This window comes from Pseudonaja textilis, chromosome 3 (assembly GCF_049901715.1).
Source record: "Pseudonaja textilis isolate UNSWEBS1 chromosome 3, rPseTex1.2, whole genome shotgun sequence".
Taxonomy (NCBI): Eukaryota; Metazoa; Chordata; class Lepidosauria; order Squamata; family Elapidae; genus Pseudonaja; species Pseudonaja textilis.
Window position 1 is genome coordinate 54,428,360 of NC_141992.1, and position 17,052 is coordinate 54,445,411.

General features: G+C 37.7%; 1 protein-coding gene across 8 annotated transcripts in view; it reads left to right on the plus strand.

Moving 5' to 3' along the window:
* The window catches only part of PTPRF (protein tyrosine phosphatase receptor type F), a 542,470-nt gene that overhangs the window by 514,727 nt on the left and 10,691 nt on the right, over positions 1-17,052 (plus strand). For all 8 annotated transcript variants that reach the window (XM_087929754.1, XM_026706994.2, XM_087929753.1 and 5 more), the window contains 5 exons: positions 6,394-6,517; positions 7,415-7,590; positions 12,616-12,735; positions 14,289-14,443; positions 15,692-15,977. In XM_087929754.1, coding sequence (XP_087785880.1) covers positions 6,394-6,517; positions 7,415-7,590; positions 12,616-12,735; positions 14,289-14,443; positions 15,692-15,977 — 861 coding nt within the window. The remainder of the gene's footprint in view (positions 1-6,393; positions 6,518-7,414; positions 7,591-12,615; positions 12,736-14,288; positions 14,444-15,691; positions 15,978-17,052) is intronic.

The window sequence follows — 17,052 nt, forward strand, 5'->3', positions numbered from 1 at the left end:
AATTCCCCGGGGCTGATTGTGGGGATAAAAACATGAACTACTGATATACTTGCATTTACCTAACATTAGTTCAGCAGTTAAAGATGCTGAGATTGTCAGCTGGAAAGACCCAAGCTGCATGTGACGGGTTTCTCACCCCAGTTCCTGCCAATCTAGCCATTTGAAAGCATGCAAATGCAAGTAGATAAATAGGTCCCGCTTTGGTGAGAAAGATTACAGCATTCTGTATTTTTGTGCTGGCCCACAGAAACAGATGGCAAAAACATCTCTCAGGCAATGCAGGCTCCCTCAGCTAAGAATCAGAGATGAGCATCGTGACTGGACAGGCGAAAACTTTAAACCTTTTAAATCTTACATGTATTCTACTTGATTTATACAAACTCTGGGTAATTCATATAAGTAAAAACATCTTAAACAATAAATAAAATTCCATCATTAAGAATTAATATACAAGTTAAATTTCTACAATTGTTAGTCCACAAACTTTCACCTGGAAAATACATGTTATCCTTATAAGGAAAGATTCTATACATTTAATCCTTGAGTGCTTTGGGAAGAAAATGTGGAGTGTCTTTACTATGGAGAAATGAAGCAGAGGATTAATTTACAAATTTAAGATAAATCTTAGTGGATAGATTTAAGATTTAAGATAAATCTTTCAGCACAAAGTCATGATAGCCAAACAGAAATTTAAAAATGAGAGTTTTAAGCAGCAAAAAAGATGTTTCAACGACTAAAAGCAGATTTTTGGGATCAAAATCAAAGAAAGGATAAGGAGAAACACTTCAATCAAGAATGTCAGCAAAAAGAAATTTTTAACAAAAGAACTTTTTTTAAAAATCAGAAAAATAAACAAGAAAATGTATAGATTTTTTGTTGTTAGTCGTGAAGTCATGTCCAACCCATTGCAACCCCATGGACAACATTCCTCCAGGCCTTCCTGTCCTCTACCATCCCCTGGAGTCCATTTAAGCTCACACCGACTGCTTCAGTGACTCCATCCAGACACCTCATTCTCTGCTGTCCCCTTCTTCTTTTGCTCTCAATCATTCCCACCGTTAGTCTCTTCTCCAGTGAGCCCTTCCTTCTCATTAAATGGCCAAAGTATGGTATTTGAGTTTCATCTTCAGGATCTGGCCTTCTAAAGAACAGTCAGGGTTGAAGAATGAATAACGGAATAAATAATGGAAGAGATCCAGTAGAGGCAAGTGAGTTAAAAGCCGATGGTAAATTGTATTGAAACCATTTACAAATGTCATTGAAAGACTGAACAGAGTGTATACTAAGAAAGTGACTTGCTAGAAAGTAAGATACCACAAGGAATAGGTCAGCTATGCAATAGAAAAGTACAGAATGCAGACATTGAATAGTATGAGTTGCAGAAAAAGAAATGTCTACTGTATAGGCAACTATATGTCAGTAAATGTGGAACAAGACTGAAAAAAAAAAATAGAAAAGATCAGCCATTTGCTTAAGAAGCCTTTCGAAGCATGCCCTGATTATCATAAACTCTTTTTTCTTGAAGGAGAGAAAAGACACTCTGTTTTGATCCAAAGCTACCAAATGCAGGCCCTGGAGTTAGATTGCCTCTCCCTTAGTTATGTAGGAAATCTGTGAAGATGATCTTTGTGGCTAGGCTTTCAACTGTTCGATGATTTTCGCTTTTATGCTAGTATGGATTTAAAAGTTTTAAACCTTTATATTGTCTTTCAGTTTTATTTTTTTTGTTAGCCACCTGGAGCACTTGTCAGAGCATGTAGGGTATAAATTAACTAAATACATATAAAAGCACACCTTTGTGTTCCACATACGGTAGAAAATCTTAGAAAATGAGAATGGTGGGCAGTTACGGCTGGTTTAGAGAAGGAAATGGATCCAGGGTGTAGGAAGAATAAATAGAGGCTGTGGCGGAGAGCATCCTTCCCAGTTTAGCAATTGGGTGTTTTCATAGTGCCCATAACAGTAGCCCTTTTGTGAGAAGACTACAATATGATATCAAAATTTCAAAAAGCTGCACTTCCTCCCTATGGAAATAGAGGAAGTGCTCTGGGCTTAGATTTAAATGTTTTCTTTATATGGCTCTTACTCCAAGACACCAAATCATATTCATTAAATGCAGGTACAATCTTCTTATAAATATACACAGACTCGGGCAATCTCTGTAGTATTATATATTCCTATGTAATGGAATGTGCATACATTGTTGTAAGAATTTTTCAACCAAATCCCAACAGTCTTTTGTCCATCAAAGAGCACTGCTTGCACTGAATGAATTCTTGAAAATCACTGCTTCTGTTGCTATTTCTAATTTCCTGCCACCGTGGAACAGGAGGGAGAATAACTTGGGATATTTCTGAGCAACCTCTTCCCTTGTTCTATACCATTAGAGTGGAAGCTCTAATTGTAACTCCCAGTATGCATGCTTCATTCTTTCCGAGATAACACTGAATGCAATAGAAAGCCCTACATGTTCCACTTCCCAACCACCTGCTGAGACAATATGTTTATAATTACCCCTTGAATGGTCATATAACGCTATCAAATGCTCCTGTGAGTCTGCCCTGTATTACGTTCTAACCCTTCCCTTGCAACCATCTGCCACAGCATTAGGAGCCCTTCAGCGCTCAGGCAAGGTGAAAATAGATAGTTTTGTGGTGACAAGTATGGACAAGAAAGAGAAATGTGGCCTGTGCCTCACTACAGCTCTCTACCTTCTGTTAAGCAGCCTCCCAACTTCCCCTTCCAGTTTCCTCAGACCCCATTTGACAGCAGAACAAGGTCTCTGGCATTTCTGAGAGCTCCCTCAGATGCTGCTTGTCACTTTAAGAATTCAGCACATCGGAAAGCAGTGCTGTATTACCAGAGTACAAGTCTATTATTCCACCCCTCTTCTTTCTGCTTTGCATACAGGACATTCATCTAAGTCCACAGCAGACAGGCAGATCTCATTTGCGAAAGCTGATGGGAAAATACACCAGTAGCAACAAGCTTTTATGATAAGGAGCATTTGGGGTTGTGAAATCTTCAGTTGCATTTTGCATGCAGGTGTCTGGATTCATTCCCCCAGTGTGTGTACATTTATTCAATTATATAAAAATTGCCAAAAACAGGACTGCTTCAGTAGACGTTTTTTTTATTGTGGATTGTAGGAATAATGTCCTATGATTGACTCCTTGTTTGAGCGGTTTCATGGTTAGTGGTTGGGTTGACAGAGCTGCTGTCGTGAAGAGACATGTTGGACTCGTTAAAACCATGTCTTGGAATGAGAGCTTAAGGAATTATGTGTTCAAGTTTTCCAAAAAAAAAAAAAAATTCAATATCCCACCAAACAAAAGGTAGCTTGGTGAGTGGGGAGTTACTTGGTTTGACCCATCTGTAAAAGAAGCACATAATGGTCTTCAGGTGCATTCTAAGCAGCCTTCCTTCTCTGGGTTATTTACTCATTTGTTTGTGTTAAAGGGAAAGCAGGTGCACATTAATTCATCAGAGTTTAAATCATTTCACTACTAAATGAGTCACTCATTTGCAGGCGAATTTAATTAGCACCTCTTCGAAGCCAGGTGGAATCTCTCTCCTGCCTTTCTCACCTGTTTGCATTCTTATGGACTTGTTAATGACAGCATAGTCAAGGACTTTGTCCACAGCAAGACAATTGGTGTAATGGCATTGATGGGAATTGGGAATGGATGGTTGATTTGTGCCACCTTTCCCTTTCTTTCCAACACATTGCAGCAATTTTAGTGTGACTTGATACGGAGGTGAGTTTTGTACTTGTATTCTAACCTTTCTGGGTTTGAAAAAAGCCTGTGAAATGGCTCTGAGGGACGTTATCACTTCTTACATACTTGAAAATAATGAAATTCAGTTATACTAGGTATTTTGAATGTAAGAATTTGTATGAGACGGAGTTACTTTTCTTAAGTGTCTGCAGAAGTTTTTTGACATTTAGGAAACAAGATGAAGTAACAAAGTTCTGAATTTGAACATATTATATAGTATATCCCAACTACTGAAATGTAGTTTGAGATATAATTGTGTTCATTAAGTTTATTTTAAACTGTCCATCATTCTTTATGTCAGATTTCAATGGCCTCCATTTTTTTGTGTTAATTTGGAGGTGTGAGATACCTGTCCAAGAGCAAAAGCTTTCTGTCAGAGATTTATTACAAATTGGGAACTTCCTTTTATGAGGAAACGCTGCCATTTTCTTATAAGCTGAAAGTGACATGGGCAAAGAATATGTGCATTCAAGAGGTCTGTACTTTACATCATGTTGATTACCATAAAAAGGAATAGCATGATAGATATGTGAGTAATATAAAAAATTATATGATTTTTCATGGTCAGATTCACAATTTCACTATATTAGGGTAGGAGAGGTTTCTCCAATAATTCCATTTTTGCCACTGTTCATCTAACCATATCATGGCTGTTTATTTTCTCATCATGTTGGCTGAAAAAAAATGCGTTGTTACTCTAGTCTTCTTCCCCCCCACACCCCCTTTGAGGATTCGAAGAGTTAGAAAGAGACAACGGGGAAATATTGGCTGAATATAGAAGGATGACCTGGTTGAGCCTTCATAAAATTCTATGGATGAAATATAGCTTTTTCTATAAAAGTTTTATCTAGAACCACCCCTGGACCTGCCTCTGTCAGTTGAGAGATGTGCTTAATACGACTACAGACAGCTATAAAAATTTATCTGTCACTTTGCACTGCCTGCTTATTATATTGATAATAGTTTATTTTCTTCTTGCATTTCCCAAACCGTTTATTAGCCACGTTATTATGTCCTGTCCTTCCTACTGAAGTTGTGAAAATCCTTTTTATATATCCAATTGCTGTTCCTTGAAATGGAAATCCTTTACAATTGATGTGGAGATGTTCAATTTTTCTGGAAGGGCATCTTTAATATCTTGAACTTGGCCATCATTCTTTCTGTTGATACCGATACGTGTACTGTTTGTTAATAAAGCTTGGCGGTGCCATTTTGGAGGAACTTATAAGCTTTCATGTGTGTATGTTAAGGAAACATCAGGCCCTTAAAGAAGAAGAGATTTATCCCTATTTCTATCTTTAAGAACTTCAAAATTGGCCAGAGGCTTAGGCTTTGTAAAATGGAAATGAGAGCAGAAATCTCACAGAAACTTCCTTCTTACTTTACACAAGGGAACCCAAAGAATTGCACTGCCACAAAGTAGACACTTTGCCTTCAAATTTGGCCATGCAGTGTTAGAAGACTACAGATGATGCTGGGGAATTGTTTACAACCCCATGGACCTCCCTCAATATATTGGAAATAACCTAAATGTATACTATGGTAGTTGATTTTGTTACTTGGGGATCTACCTTAGTGTTTCTGTTGTCATTTCTTTGCTGTTTAGTTTCCTGGCATATAATCTTCTGGCTTATTGGAAAAATGACTGATACTTCTCTTTTATAATAGCTGAGATAAGCAAATAAGAGATTTGGTTCTGGTATAAATGTTGAACAGCAAATATTTGATTTAAGGACCTGGATTGCTGTTTCTTTGCTGGCAAGTTTTGCAAGAAATGATTTGTGGGGAAAGAATAGCAGTTGGGAGAGATGATTTATCCACTGAATAGTAGATTCCAAGATGCTTATTCCAGGATGAATATTGAATGTTTGCCATACCAAGTTAGGTAAAGCTATAAGAGAGGTTGCAAGCTAGCAGTTCATTTTCCATGTATGCATAAATACATATACACAAACAATCCATTTTTGTGTTCACTGATCTGTATTCCTAAATTCAATCATCACATCCTCATTTCATTCCTGATATATTCTTATCTATGTATATCTATATGTGTGTGTGTCCTGTGTGCATACACGCTTCGACTCTTAATTCTCTTTTTTAAAAAAATATTTGGAAAATTAGCCTTTAGGCATCAAAAAGTGCTAATTGTACTATATTTTCAGCTATATTCCATATGAAAATTTACTGATATGAGACAATAGCCAGCAATTCATACCACATCTGTGTTCAGGGTTTAGATGTAAGAGAATTCTATCATGTGATAGAAACACTAATTGTTGTATTTAACTGGCAAAGGGCCTTTTCTTAAAATTACTGTTGTTTATTTTCTCTAACATAAATGAAAGTTGTAATAAGATTGAATGTCCCACCGAGCAAATAAATTCTCTAATCATCAATCACATAACACATATGAAACTTATGTTTACTCAGTGTATTATTCTATACTGTTTCAACATTGAGAAAACGTATAAGAGTTGGAAAAGGAATAAATATGCTGCATATATGAGTGGGAATATGTGTGTGTGTGTGTGTGTGTGAGAGAGAGAGAGAGAGAGAGAGAGGAGAAAAGACACTTAGTCTTCTATTTTTATTTTTTTCATCATTTATCTTGTAGTCCATTGATCCTGGGCAACAGTTCACCTGGGAGAACTCCAACTTGGAAGTGAACAAACCAAAGAATCGCTATGCAAATGTGATTGCCTATGATCACTCTCGAGTCATCTTGACCTCCATTGATGGTAAGATTATTAACAGCTACTTTCATTAATAAACTGCAGCATCAGACAAGAGGTTTTGAAGTTTCTGCAGGGTAGTGTGGAATCAATTATAATCTGCCCAACTTTGATTACAAAATATAAGATAGCAATAAGGCTGCAACACTGTCAAGAATCTAGATTGATCAGCTGATGCAGCTGAATGAATGGGCGCTAGGACTCCATAATCCATACTTTTTGATAATTACTAATCACATTTCACAATACTCAACGTCATACTTATACCTGAAAAACTTACATGAGGCTGAAAAAAGTGCATATATACTATAGAAAGAGTGCTTTTCTCATACATTCTCTAACACTTGCGTTATTTTATTGCAAAATTGTGATCTTCATGGAAAATGTGCTCAAAAACCAACTCTGCCCTTATTTGAAAGAGCTATTTATTCATTTCTTCCAGATGGATTTCTAGAAATATTGTTGTTTAAGAGACTTAGGTTGCACAGTTGTCCTAACTAATAACTAATAATAACTAATAACTAATTTTTGATTTTATGCTGTTACATTAACAAGGCACAAAAATAATGGTATAAATCTTTCTTTGGCCATGAGTGCCTCCGGAATGAGTGAGGATATGTGTCCTATTCCACACTATTTCCTTCTTATATAATGTCAATTTGCATTCTGTCAAGAGCTACTTGCTTCCTTATTTACTGCATTTATACACTGCTGCACTCCTATAGGAGTCCTGTAAGATAATATACATTAAAATCAATCCAAACACCACAAATAAAATTAAAATCAAATGTTAACACCAGCATCCTTATAATCTTTTCTCTTTTCTCTGAATGGGTCAGGATTCTGGCTGTCAATTTCCTTTCTCACATGCCCGTAGACTCATTCCCTTTTTTTGTCATGCAGGGGTCCCTGGAAGTGACTATATCAATGCCAACTACATTGATGGCTACCGCAAACAGAACGCTTACATTGCTACACAGGGGCCACTGCCTGAGACACTCAGTGACTTCTGGAGAATGGTATGGGAGCAACGTACAGCAACAATCGTCATGATGACACGACTGGAGGAAAAGTCTCGGGTATGAACAAACTTAGTCTCTCCCACTGACCATAAGAGCTTCAGGGAGTTGTAGTCTGAGTTGCTACTGGGTATGCAGTGCTATCATGAATACTAGCAGCTTTATTATATTAGGACTCTAATGGCAAATCTTTGGTAAAACCACAACTGTACAACATTGCAGGAAAAATGGGGGGTGGGTGGGAATAATGTATGGTACCAACATGTCCATCATGGAATTTCCATCTAGTTCTTGAGTGAATGATTTATAAGTAGTTTTATGAGATTAATTTGTCATCTATGCTATGTCTAATTCCTAATCTGAACGGCCAGGGTAAGATTCTTATTTATGGAATACCATATAAGTGATAGAATCACAACATGAATAATTGGGAGAATTAATGGTCTGAGTTCATCTCACTCGTTATGAAATTCAAAAGCATTCAAAGGAGAGGAAGGAAATATATCTAGAGTAGTAAATTCCACACTTTGGGCATAATTGACTCCATACACTGGGAAGCAAATCATTAGAGCAGGGTTGTGTGTATCAGTTATATATAATCTATATTTGGAAATGTGTGGTAGAGAGAAGCAATCTCCATGTATAAGCCATTCTGCAGATGTCTTCCACTGTGCCTGGCACCCAAAAATTATAGCCATATTAAATTCTGACTTCCGTGCACAGTTTGAATGTGTAAAAAGGATTTATTTGCCTTAAGGCCTTTGAATGGAAGACGCCTATGTTTCAGAATATCCTTGCAAAACATGGAGCTCAATTGGAGATCCTGGGCAGAGAGTTCTTCAGAAGATAGTATCTCTTGTAATGAGCACAGAATACATTATGTTTCCATGCCAACCACAGGACTGTGGTGCACTCATTTCTTTAGTCAAATACATTTGAGTAAGGCAATAGAGATAGGGAATATTCAGGGAACAGCTAAATAAAGGCGGGGAATATATGTGGAAGGAGAGCAATGCATGCAACCATATATCCTAAGCTTTGCTGAATTAATGCTAAAAGGAGAATGCCACTTCGTGTCACAAAAATACTACGGAACTGCAAAGAGTACATTGGGAAGAGCCTGTATTTCTATCTCAGGCTGAAAAAGTGTTTGTCCTGATGAACAGCAAACACTGCTCAAGAGAATATATTTTGGGGTGTCATGACTAGTGCCCATTTATTGGTCAGTTCCTTTGTGTGTTAATATACCCTAATTTTAAAAAGAATTTGTACATGTTGCATCATAAAATTCTAATGCGGGTGTTGTAATAAGTTAGCTATACATTTTTGAAAAAATGTTTTAAATTGACTTTAGTATATAAATGCATAACTATCATCTTTAATAGGTAACGTCAAGCTTTCAGTGAATTTTTTTTTCTAATCGGTCCTGGTCTCTCACTCACAATCTCATAAATCTCTCCCTTTTCAGTAATCTTTTGTTCCAAGCTAAATACTCCTATTTTTAAAGCTTTATTCAACTAAAGATAGTCTATATATGCTGTTGTTTTTCTACTCATCTTTTATGCATGTTCTGCAGTGGTACCCTTTGCTGTTTTAAGGTGGGGCAAGCAGAATGATATGCAGTCATCCAGAACACAACCGTGTGTATGGTGAAGATGAAAGGGGTGGGAAGAGAGAAAGCATTGTAATAAGCCTATTCTAGCAAAACAATGGCAAGAAATATTAAAACATAAAAAAATAAGGCCCCATTTCTTAATGTGACATCTGATTGTGCTTTAAACATATCAAAATGCTGATAGCTTTGTGTCTTAAAGAGTTTGAGTGTGAAGTAAATGCCCCACAAGCTCCAGTAATTTAAGCATTTCCATTGCTGCTGCTAATTGCATTTAAGCAGTAGCCATATTATTTGCTTGCACTTTATTAATTAGGCTTTGTTAGTTTAGAAGAGTGTTTAGAATGTTTGCAGATGAATTAAAAGAGAAATAGTCCCCTCCCCTCCTTTGGCATGTGTCAGACTACGTGAATATCCAAAGTCCAGCCAGTTTGTTTGGGGGCTGCCCAGCTATCAGAAGATGCCCCATAGAGTGTGTTTCTCCAAGATAACATGTTTTGTAAGGCCCTTTGGGCACCTGTCTCTGCTTCCTGCCTTGTTGCTGTTGAAATGCACATTATCTTCCGGTAGCACATTTCCTACCCTTCGCTCTCCTAATTACTTCCTCGGAGATGGAGGATGCAGTAGCACCCTTCAGGTGACACACTCCACCAAGTTAGCCTGCCCACCCACTCAGCCAAGTATAGTGGGGGGAGAGTGCTTACCCATATGTTCCTCTGCACTTAATGGAGTTCACACCAGTACTCATTAGAGGTCTGCTTGCCTTTGCCAGCAGTTCCAGATACAATACGGTTCCCATAGAACAGAAACTCCCACCTAGGGGACTCTGTCTTTGAGGAATCATAATAGCCTTAGAATGGAATCAGTCGAAGAGGCACTGAAGAGCTAGAAGCAAAGCATGAACTAAAAGCCTCATCCCTGCCCCTGGGAGCTTTCTAATGAGAGGATGCACATTTAAACAACTTCTGAGCATCTTTTCAGTGCTCATTCAAGCTTGACCCTTTTCTTTTCTCCAAGCATGAGGGCTTCTTCCCAATCCAGGAGTTTTGAAAGCTGTTTCAGATAAATGCTAACAGGTGCAGCCATTCTCAGTCCTGGTAATGCTTTTTCCTTGAATTGTTGAGCTTCAAATATTTTCCACACCTTGTGAAATAGCAACAGTCCTGGAAAAAGATCTGTGAGCTGCTTGCTATTCATGACTTGAAAATCCTAGCATGATGGGATAGGGGCATCATTTTTAGTTATCATGTATACTACATAAGAGCTGCAAAGAGCAGATACCTTTTTACATCCAATGCCTTTGCAGTTGGCAACCAAATCAGCATATATGCCATCTCTAAGGCTTTTTTGAATGCAAAATTAATCCAGGCTATCTTTCATCGCTGTCTCTCTTCCAGTTTCGATATCATTTAATAAATACAAAGTCCAAATAAATTAGATTTTCCCGATTTGCAGACTGCAAGCTTTAGAATGAATCTAGGTAGAGTTGTGAATCAAACTAGCTCTTCTCCCATTGTTAAAACTCTGTATGGAAGCCTCCTTATTCTCCCAGCAACTGAGGGACCACTGGGCTGCTAGCTGTAAATGAATTTCCAGGTTGTGAGCGTTCCTGACATTAATGAGAAGTGAGCAGTGCCAGAAGAAAGGCTCTCTTATCTGGTTTAGTGCCATCCTGCATCAGCTTCAGCATAAAATTTACAGAGCTTGAAAATGGGGCATAAACATTATGGGTAAATTTGGCAGAAAATGTGAGTGACTCTTATCTGGTCATGAATAAATAATTTTCAATTACCAGCTAGGGCGTTCTATTAAACCCTGGGATAGATTACTTCAAAGTTTGTTTTATGCTTGTATATTCACAGTAATACAATTTCCCTGGAGAAAGAGTGGAAAAGAAGGCCCTTGCTCAAATGATTGCTTTGGGCTTCATGTTATATCCTTACATATGTAAAAAGCTCTTCACCGTCCAGGCTGAACATAGAATTCCAGATAACCACAGAAAACAAGGTGTTCTAAGTTCTAGGATGCCCTTTCATTTTTCATCCAGGATGAAATTACAAGGCTCCCTCTTTAAAAATGTTGACTATTAAAAAGCAGAACATCATTGATTCCCAATTAGTGTGTTGTTAACTTTCTTCACATGCCCTGTATAATTATATTTACTGTTTCTTGATCAGAGTATTTTATCCTATTTTAATCAAATATTGATTCATGTCATGTACTTGAGCTATTTCTGAATGTTATGTCTGTGTTCTTGACTTAAAAATGTGTAAATGGACAAGACAGAGAGAGATCTAGAAAAATAGAAAGCACAGGGCAAGATATGTTTGGGAAAATTTTAGCATGCATGAATGTTTTGAAATATGACAGTTGAACACAGAGAAATACAGTCCATATTTTGCTACTTCCACCTGACCTGGAATGGGTTGTGCATACAAGAGCCTACTGCTGCTAGTTCTTCTCATTAGAAAAGACAGAGATATAGACAAGCAAATCCATAGTTGTGTTACAAGCAAAAAACATGCTGCTAGTTCCAGCTTAGTCTTTGCTGATAGTTCCAGCTTTGACTATCAGTAATTGGAGGTGTGGAGGTATGAATGAAAAACAGAGTAAAATGGGCACTATAGCCCGATTAGTTTCCTATTTTTTGGCCCTTCCCAACTAAGGAGACTAATGACCTCAGCCAAAAGTAGCCTTTTCGGTTATCCCTTGAAGGAACTTCTCCCTGTGTACACACAGACCAGACATACACTGGGCTTGTAGGAAAGGTAGCAAATCCATTCCACTCCTGAGCTTGTTGTTCTTGCTCACCTTCTTAAGTTTTCCTCGGTCAGGCTCTCTTGCTGTGAGTCACTTTTACACACCTGCAGTGTCTGGCCCATGTAAAGCACTGCCCTTCCTCTCACAACTGATACCTAGGGGAAAAAAGGCTGGCTACCTTATGCTAGGAACCTGAGCAGAATCCCAAGGAGAGGATTACAGGTTGGATACGGGCTTCCCATATTCACCCTGAGAAGAGGATAAATGAGTATGCTTGTCTACAGATACCAATCTTTCCAAAGAGCAGGGAAAGGACAGAAAATTATATGGAAAGAAATTGCTTTTGAATTGACTATTTCTCTCTGTTTCTTTCTTTTATAGCTATTAGCATCCTTGCTTCTTAGCCCTGCCTCTGAACATCAAATATCTTTCTTTGCTCCCTGCCTGGCCATTTAGCCATATTGGTCTTATAAAATGAAGTGTGAGATATGACAGAAAGTATTCAATTTCTCTGTGTGTCTTGGCCAAATGCAATTTGGGTGTTTTGTGTTTCTGTATTTTATTCCCAAATATGTCTTCTTCTGTCAATCAATAAATTCTAGTAAATACAGGTAACATTTGAGAATTACAACAGGAGAAACGTATCTATGTTATGGAACCCAATGATAGCTACATTCCAGGGATTATCCATTAATTTGGTAGTTTTATTGCAGGTGAAATGTGATCAGTACTGGCCAGGACGTGGTACAGAGACCTATGGGTTAATCCAAGTGACTTTGCTGGATACGGTTGAACTTGCAACTTATACAGTCCGAACATTTGCCCTGTACAAGGTACTGGAAAAAGGGGGGAAATGAGTTATAATGGATGGATTTTTAAGAAAGAAGAGAAGGAATTACACATTTATAACTAAGTGCAGTATAGATTTAAAATAACATGCTACAATCAATTATAGCATCGTAAAATAAAATAAGTAAAGTGGCCCATGACATATAGTAAGAATTCATTAATAAAAAGGCTGATAAATAGAAATCCCAGCCCCATAGACAGTGTAGTCTTCCTTACTTCCCAAAGACATATTCATCATTTTTGTGTCGAATCAGTTTGAAAAAAGAATGGAACTGGACAACCCAATATCTTGTAAAAACTGTGAGTCTTTATAGATACATGCATCATATGACTGTAAAGGCTTTTACAGCGGCATGAATTTCAAGTCTGAAAAGCAAGCCAAGTATGTTAACATATATTGTACAGGTCTCTTTCATTCACTGAAATTGAGACCAGCAACTCCATCACTAAATGATACAGCCATAAAGTGAAACATCATATGACCATGCTTAGGTCCAGTGGTGGGAGTTCGCAGCCAGTTCGCACCACTTCGGGAGAACCGGTTGTTAACTTTCTGAGCAGTTTGGTGAACTGGTTGTTGGAAGAAATCACTAGGGCAGAGAACCAGTTGTTAAATTATTTGAATCCCACCACTGGTTAGGTCAGTTCCTGCTGCTCATTGCAGTTAAGCATACTATGTGACTGCTACTTCCTGCCAGCTACCCCATTGACTTTGCATGTTGGGAACTGGCTTAAAGGTCTCAAATGGTGATCATGTGACCACAGATTGCTATGACAATGATAAATATGCCAGTTGCTGAACATCCGACTCACAGTCAAGAGATTGTGGGTATGCTTCAACAGCCAGAAGTGTAAAGACTGGTCATAAATTTCTTTCTTCAGCATAGTAGTAACTGCAAATGGTCACTAACATCCATCGATAAGTGAGGACTATCTGTAATTAAATATGTATATAGCCTGAGGAATATTGTTTTGAAATATTTAAAAGTAGTTCCTCAGATATTGTAAGTCTTACTAGATAGACCAAGAAATCAAATTCTACTGGAAGTCTTAAACTATTTTTAATGAGATTGGCTATAATAACAATCTTATAAATCTGATAATGCTATACTTTGTCCTATTTACGCTTCAGTGAATTAGGAAGTCATGTGCTTGAGCTATTTCTGAATGTTATGTCTGTGGTCTTGACTTCAAAAATGTTTTAGGCCCTTTTGCCTTAGTAACAATTGCTGCACACCACTGTTAAGACCATCTTCCTTTACTGTCTGTATATATGGTCTTCAGAATTGCATAAGTATTCATATTACAGGCACTAGAAAATTCATTGAACAACAAATCACAGCAAGGATATACAAGAATATTTGTTTAAAAAAATAGAACTAAATGATACAGAAAATAAGCATGTAGTAAAAGAGAAGATGTGCAATCATCTGGCATGTTGAAAAGACCTTAGTACTCTATGGTACATGAGTGCCAAATCAAGGAATTCATCTGTTGCCCATTAATTCCAGCTAAAGTATTTCGGCTTTATCTGCAGAACGGCTCCAGTGAAAAACGGGAACTGCGACAGTTTCAGTTTATGGCGTGGCCTGACCATGGTGTGCCAGAATATCCTACTCCAATTTTAGCATTCTTGAGACGAGTAAAAGCATGCAATCCTTCAGATGCTGGCCCAGTGGTTGTACATTGCAGGTACGGCTGATTCCTACACATGTAAATCTATGATATTAGATAACTATCAAATAATACAATGGGGGGAAACTATAAATCTCTGTATTTTGGCAATGCTGTATACTTGGGGATTTTACAGGCAACCTACTGCTACAGCAAGAATAGCATTAGCATTGTAATTCCCCTGCTAATATATACAACTATATATTCAACTATATATTTTATAGTCAAAAGTTTTTGACCCAATGTTTTCTTTAAAAAAAACACATTATTAGAAACAATTAAGTATTAATATTGGAACTTTGGAATAAAATTCTACATATGCATCCAGTAGCACTAGACCATCTCACTGAACTTATATACATGTGAATCTTCACAAAACATGCCATTATTACTATTACTGTGCCTCTTCTATTTTTCATTTAAAATTGAAACATGAAAACAAATAGAAACCTCACTAAAACAATAAGATGAAATATCCCAAAAGCGGACATGCACATGGTGGTAAAATGATAATGACAACAGAAAAGCCTATTGGCATCGCTTTGCATGTACGTAAAAGCACAAAACTGTGGGCATTATCTAAGTATACACGTACACACTATTTGCATGCATAGTGATAAATTCTTATGCTGCAGTTTGGAGCTAAAAAAAAAAGTGCTTCAGCCATAAACTTTAGTTCACTAGGAATTGGCATCTTATCCAGCCAGTGATTTATCTCTTGCAGCTGAGTGGGAACTATTACTGAACAAACCTCTTCATCATTGCAGCTTTCACAAACTCCTTAGAAACAGTATTTAATGTTCTCTCTTCATGCTCTGGTTCAGATGGGAGTCATGTATAATTAACAGATACTCTCTCCCTATTAAAATCCTGTAAAGAATTGCACACGGGCAGCTGCAAGGAAATGTCCTACTGCAGAATTCTTTCCTGTCAGATACCGTATCTGTTGCTTGTTGATGGGTTGTCAGTTGTTTATCCCATAAGGACTGCCATCACTAAGTAAGATAAGGTTACACTGGCCTTCCACAGTAAAGATGCTTATGTAAAATAGGACATAGAATTGCTCAGAGGTTCAGCATCCTAGCAGGTTCTATTTTATTTCCAAAGGTCAATCTGTTTCCTATAAGAACTTCTAATAATACCTAAAATGTAAAGGTGACCTTGAAAATAAGCTATTCTTGCATCCTACTAGGCAAAGATTCAGTATATCTAGAGCATTGCCACTGAGCAGAGCCCAATTTCATGCTTTATGCCTCGCTTTTACAGTGCTGGTGTAGGCAGAACAGGCTGCTTCATTGTAATTGATGCCATGCTTGAGAGGATGAAGCATGAAAAGACAGTGGACATCTATGGGCATGTGACATGCATGCGCTCACAAAGAAACTATATGGTGCAGACTGAGGATCAATACATCTTCATCCACGAAGCCTTGCTAGAAGCAGCCACTTGTGGAAACACCGAGGTGCCTGCCCGCAATCTCTTTGCCCATATCCAGAAACTGAGTCAGGTACCTCCAGGTGAGAGTGTCACAGCAATGGAACTAGAGTTTAAGGTGAGTAAAAGATTATTTGCAATGTGTACCTGTGCATGTAAAATCTATAGAGCAACTATAGGATTAGATAAGTTGCTTGTTTGTCATTTCTCACTGACAATTTATTCCTGGATTGAAGGAAGATAGTTTTCTAAGGGTAATGTTCCTTTGGTATATTACACTTGTAGAAAGTGTTAAAATACATTTAGATGCAGAGTAGTGCGCATTCAACATATCTGTCCTGTCCTGATAAACTTCTAGAAAAGTATATAGGAAGGCAGATTAAAATGAAGTTCTGGGCGTCACTAGCAGCTGGAGCTATATCCAGAACCCAGTGGAAATTGGGGTATTCATGATGTCACTAAGAAAAGCTTATTTGGACATACTTTTTACTTTAAGCCCTTGAGAAATCAAGCAATTCCGATGCCTCTTGCCTTCGTGGTCAGGGCTTGTCAGCATTTTTTGCATCTGTAGTAGTTTCATACCAGTATTCATGACAGCTTTGATAATAGTTAAGAGCTCTATTAATTCTCTTAATATGTGTATTTGCTTAGAAAAGACTATAGATACAAATAGTTTTTTATAGTCAACAAAATTATTTATTGTGCAAGCAGCAGAAGGCAAAATCAGTGCAGAAGTCTGAACTTGGTTCTCCTAACCCTACTCCATTTACTCATCCTCTGTTTCTGGGCTTAGTCCTTTCTATAGCCAGAGGAAGACGTGAATGGATGATGGCTAACAACGGTTCTTGGTTTTTTTTCCTATAAAAGCTAGTCCTACGAAAGGTTAGCAGGAGCAAGCGCCATCAGAACAGTTGGGTGTCTGATTCTGCTTTAATGAGAGTTAGGAGACGGGTGCAAGATTCAGCAAAGTCTCTTCTTCCTTCCATTACTACCATTCCCAGAGAGCAGAAAGGGACAGAGCAAGGCAAGAGAGTCACCAATACTCATTTTTATAACATTTCCCTTTCTAATTATGATAAGTATTTATTTTAATGTCAGTCTACCATTTCTAAGTGACTCCTGCTATTAGCAGTTAGCAATGATAAGAGCAGGAACATAAATCCAGGGACTTGACAGTAGATTTCAACAACTGC